Here is a 5073-nt window from a genome sequence, read left to right as displayed (position 1 = left end):
TGGAGAAAGGGTCGGCTTCACCTGCGTACCCTGCCCCCCACGCCCTGAGTGAGCCTCGGGCTGGCCAGCAAGCTTAGAGGTTCTGAGCCTTCCAGCCAGAGGAGGGCCACAGGAAGGACGCTGGGAGGATGGGGCAGCCCGTGCCAGACACACGCAGCCTCCCAGGGAGACTGGGGACAGGAGTTCAGGGGACTGCTCAGCCTCTCAGCAACTCAGATGAGCACAGGGATGCTGGGGACATTTATTTCTGACAAGGACAGGCCCAATTGGGGACCAAGGACACACTCCCCCCACCCTCACTCAGAAACGCTCTCTTCCTGGGGCTCCCGAAGAGGCAGGATCCGTAGCCGGGAGCAGGGCGGAGGCTGAGGGGTAGACGAGGACCCCTCAGGAGCCCCCCGTGGCTGGAGGGCTGGTCACGTGGTGGGTGTCGTATCTTCTCACACACACCGATGGCTCTGGGCCCGAAATGGGAGTGCTCCCGCAGGTGTCATAGCTTCAGGGGAGGGGAGACGAGATGAACTTAGGACCCAATCCAAGTCCTACAGCTTGGAGTCCTAGGCATAGGAGCATTGGGGAGACTGAGGCTATCCTGGCCAGGCTGGGGATACCAAAGGGAACCAGGCTATTCCTTGAAACTTCACAAATCCAGCTGTGTCCTCCCAGCACCCCACTCTCCTCTACTCCCTGCACCCCAGGAGCTGCTCGTCTCCCGGATCGAAGCCTGCCACTGGCTCCCTCGGGCCCTCAGGACACAGCCCTTTTTCTCAGCGGGGAATCAAGACCCCTGCTTTCCTGGCTGCCAGAAACCCTCCCCCACCAGGCAGTCCCTCTCCCTCCCAGAACTGCTCTCCTCCTCCCTTCCCCAAATCCAACCCACACCAGCCTTCCCCTTTCCTCTAGGAAGTTGCAGGCACCTCCGGCTCACCAGGCCCCAGCATCGAGCTCCAGATGAAGTCTGGAGGCAAAACTCAGGACTTGGACTAAAAGCAATTCTCCCCTTGGATGTATCCCACTGGGGTGTCTGCTGCGAGCCCCCCACTCGCAATTCCGGCTGCTGCCGCCAGGGGGCGAGTGGTGCGCGCTCCGAGAGCGCGGACACGCCCCTGCCACCTCCGTCTCCGACGGGGGCAACAGGCAGGCAGAGAGGGACGAAGGAGGAGGGGTTCGTGCCTGCACACACACCCACACCCCCGCGACCTGCGGTCGTCTGGGTAGGGAGGGGGAGGGGCATAAGAGGTGGTTCCAGTCAGAGACCCCACCCCTCCCAGGGGGGCCGAGACCCTGTCCACTTACCAGGTGTAGATGAGCAGAGCAAGGAGGGCAGTGAGGAGGACAGCCAGCAGGACAGACAGAATGGCGACGATGACCACGGTGCCCGCGCTTTGGGGCCCTGGGGCAGCCTGCAGTGCCTCAGCTGAGGGGCGTGAAGGGGGCGCCCCAGGGAGGAGAGACCTGACCTGAGCAAGGGGACCTGGAACAGCCTCCAGACCAACCCTCCCTCTCCCCAGCTTGGGGCCCCGAGCACCTGCAGACAGCTCAGTGGTAGTGATGCCTCTGATGGGGGGCTGGCCCATTCTCCCCAGCCCAGCCCAGCCTTGGGAGCCCCCCCAGGCCCCGCAGCCCCTAGCCCCAGTGTTTTCTCCCCCACACCCCATACCTTGCTGCAGGCGGGTCTCGCTGGACCACTCGGTCTCAGCCACAGGTCCCCTGTCACTCATCACCAGGAACTTCACTCTGAGAAAGAGACCCAGGACCGGGGGTGAGGCCTCTGGCCCCTGGCACCTGTCTGTCTGACTTCTTGACTCCCAGAGCCTGGGGGGTGTGGGGAAGAGGAGACAGGACCTAAAAGCCAGCCTTAGAACCCTCCAGAAGGGGCTCCACTTCCAGCTGTGACATTTCCCAGCTGTGTAGCCCTGGGTGCTTCCCTCACCCTCTCTGGGCCTTAAAGTCCTCACGTAGGAAATGTGTGCGTGGAATGGTCTAGATCCCCAGCACTCAGCATCCGGGACTCAAGCCCCGAGTGAGGGGACATGGGACTGGGGCCCACCCTGTCTGGACAGAGAAACTCCACCTGCTGGGTCCAGGGGGGCTGAGGGTCAAGTGGGGGGCCCTCTGCTGGAGAAAGAAGGGAGAATTTCCCCAAGACCTTCCCACCGACCACTGGGAGCTGCCCCAGGCTCAGGTTAGGGCCCGGCGGTAGCTCACCGGTAGGGGCCCGGGCCCGGCAGCGGGGCGTTGCAGCCCCGTTTGGCCAGGGAGCAGCTGGTGTCATTACCAACGCGGAGGACCCGGAGCTGGTTCCCAGTCTGGTTGCCCGGGTAGAGGCCCCGGTGGGCCATCAGTGTGACGTAGTAGCCCCTCCGGGTGAAGTCGGCAGGGGCCGGGGTGTCCTCAACCCTCTGTGGGGCTGTGAAGCTCTGGGTGGCTGAGGGTAGCCGCCAGTCAGATGGCATGGGCTGCTGGGGGGCGAGGGGTCCACCCCCTCCCGCCAGGCCAGACAGCCCTCCTGCCACATCCCACCCCCAGACCTGCCTCCCCTCCCCCCAGACCTGCGGCTCCTCCCAGGCTTCCCGCCCATCTCACAGAGGGAAAACCAAGGCCTGTGCCCCCGCAGCACCCACCATTGCTGTGGGCCACCACCAGCCAGATGGCGTCCAAGTCAGAGATGTTGAGGAGACTGAACTGCCCCTTTGGCTGCTCCAGCGTGAAGGTAGACTGGGTGAGGGTCCCTGCCAGGCTGGGGCTTGCGAGCTGGGGCACATAGCGGATGCGCTCTGGGGCAGACAGAAGGGGCTCAACAGGACAACCAAGCCCCCACAGCCCAGTCTGAGGGAGGAGTCGTGGGCCTGGAAGCCCCTGTCTGAGGGAGGAGTGGTGGTCCTGGAAGCCCCAATCTGAGGACCCAGTCTGAGGGGGAAGACACAGACTGGATTTGGGATCCCCAATCTGAGGGAGGCCTGGAGGCTCCTCCTGGAAGCTGCGGGCAAACACTAATGGGGAGGGCTCCCTAACAAGTCTGTGCCCGTGGGACACGGGTGGGTGGCCTGAGTCCAGCCCCTGCCCCCTGCCTTGCTGGCTTACTCGGGGTAGGCACTGTGGGAGGGCAGGAGGGAGGTCCTGCCGCACCTGTCACTGGGGTCCCTGCCTTGGGCGGGGCCCGGGGAGGGCTTGGCGGCACAGGAGGCCCCGCCCCCAGCAGCATACACAGTTGTGGGGAAGGGGTCTTAGCCCTTGTTGGGGTGAGACTCCGATTTCGGGGAGCCTGAGCCTAAACCCTAGACTGGACTTGACAAGGTCCAGTGACCTTGAGCTCTGGCACTCTCTGGGCGTCCGTTTACCCGCCTCTCCAGTCCCTCCACCGCCACCCCCATGATCCGGGCTGGTTTGCCTGAAGAGAGGAATGAGCGGCTTGGGAGGATGGGGGGTGACACAGAAAGGTCCCCACCAAGACCCCAGGCCCAGACGTGTGCGTCCAGGAGGTGTCCTGGCTGAGAGGGAGGATATCCTCTTCTCCCCACCCAGTGCTCTGCCGTCCCCCACCCCGCCCCAGGTACCTTCCCCTTCTGGATCTTATCCTCCTCTCTGCCCCTTACAGCCTCGCTTGGGGAAGGGCAGGGAAGCCTGGGCCAGAGATGGCGGGGGGGGGGGGGGACTCAATTTCGGTGCCCAGAAGGCTCCCCTGAGGACACTGCCCCTCCTCTCTCCAGCCCCCAACCCTGGAGGGCAGCAGAAAGGGGAGGCGGCTTTCCTGCCAGTTTCCAGAAGCCTCTCCCTCTCTCGGTTGGTATGATTCATTTCCATTTCATTCCGCTCCAAAGGGTCAAGGCCAGACCTCTCCTTCCTCAGAGCCCCCCGCTTCTGTCTCTGAGGCCCCGGGGACCCTGCATACAGCAGGCACTTACTGTCCACTTAACAAGGGAGAAGGAGGGGAGAAGCCCAGATGGGGGGGAGGCCACCCCTCTAAGCGCCTCCAGTTTAAGAGCCCACAGTGTCCTGCACCCCAGGAAAGCTTCCTTGGGGGCATTGTCTTTGTCTTTGAGCCTCCCCTCAGGGACAGGAAGGAGGGGAAGGAGGGGGGCACTGGCGAGAATGGAAGGGGGTTCAGGATGCGTGGGGATGAGAACCCTAAAAAGAGGGAGGAAGCATTGTCCACTCTCCCGTGGGGACAGGTGTCTGTCTTGTGACCTCTCTGGTGGTCACACCCAGACCCACCCAGGACCCAGTCCCCACACTTGGGGCTCGGAAGGCGGCTGGGGGAGGTGGGTCTGTCCTCCTGAAGCCGGAGGCACGGTGCCCCGGCCCCCTTCACTCACCCAGGCCTGTCCCCTGATGGAGGCCGGTCAGCAACAGCAACAGTGGCATCAGCGGCCAATACTGACCCCCACTGAGCCCCGTGGGCAGGCAGAGCATCTGACCAGCTGTCTGTCCCAGCATCCGTCTCCAGCGTCCCAGAGCCTCGGCTGTCGGCTAGGGGATGGAGGAGTCTGTTTCGGGCACTTTCCGCCACTCCTCCCAGGAGGTGCCCCCTCTCCCCAAACAACTGGTTGGACAGGTTCGGGGGCAGAATCTTCTGGCCCTACGGATCTGGCATCCCAGGGAGGGGTCTGAAAAGAACAATCAGCAGCTGCGGCCCAGGACAAGCCCGGACCCTCCCACCCTTGACTCCAGGAGGGCCTGGCCAGGGAGGGCCCCCAGGAAGGAGGCGTAGCTTCCGATCCAGGGAGCCCCAGTGACAGTCCTGCCAACAATCCCAGCCCAGCACCTAGAGCCCCCCCCACCCCTCCCTACCCTCCCACCCCCCCCACCCCCGTGCTGAAGGGAGTTACCCTCAAGGGGCCTGTCCAAGATCAGCCCAGCCAGCCGGGGGGGTGGGGGGGCAGAGCCTGGATGGGACAGTCACACCCAAAGGCAAGCTCAGGGGCACTCCCTGCAGCCCAGGCTCTGGAGGGGGGCTCCCCAACACCACCCGTCCTCCTCTCCTCATCCAGGTGACCTGCTCTCTCTTCCTCCTCCAGCTCTGGCTGCTGCCAAGACAGGGCAACTCTTCCCGGGACAGAAGGGTCCCAGATG

The 5073-nt window shown here is 64.1% G+C and overlaps 1 protein-coding gene across 1 annotated transcript; it reads right to left on the bottom strand.

Annotated features, from left to right (window-relative positions):
- Positions 1–340: 340 nt before the first annotated feature.
- Positions 341–4521, bottom strand: UPK3BL2 (uroplakin 3B like 2). The gene is made up of 6 exons (XM_045994178.1): positions 4317–4521; positions 2625–2897; positions 2209–2428; positions 1661–1737; positions 1297–1417; positions 341–496 (listed from the first exon to the last, which is right to left on the bottom strand). The coding sequence occupies exons 1-6, from the start codon at positions 4435–4437 to the stop codon at positions 388–390; spliced, it is 921 nt and encodes a 306-aa protein (XP_045850134.1). The 5' UTR covers positions 4438–4521; the 3' UTR covers positions 341–387.
- Between the last annotated feature and the right edge of the window lie 552 nt (positions 4522–5073).

Source organism: Meles meles, chromosome 21 (genome assembly GCF_922984935.1).
Source record: "Meles meles chromosome 21, mMelMel3.1 paternal haplotype, whole genome shotgun sequence".
NCBI classification, from domain to species: domain Eukaryota; kingdom Metazoa; phylum Chordata; class Mammalia; order Carnivora; family Mustelidae; genus Meles; species Meles meles.
Note: the sequence above shows the minus strand (reverse complement) of the source record. Positions and strands in the feature narration are given on the sequence as shown.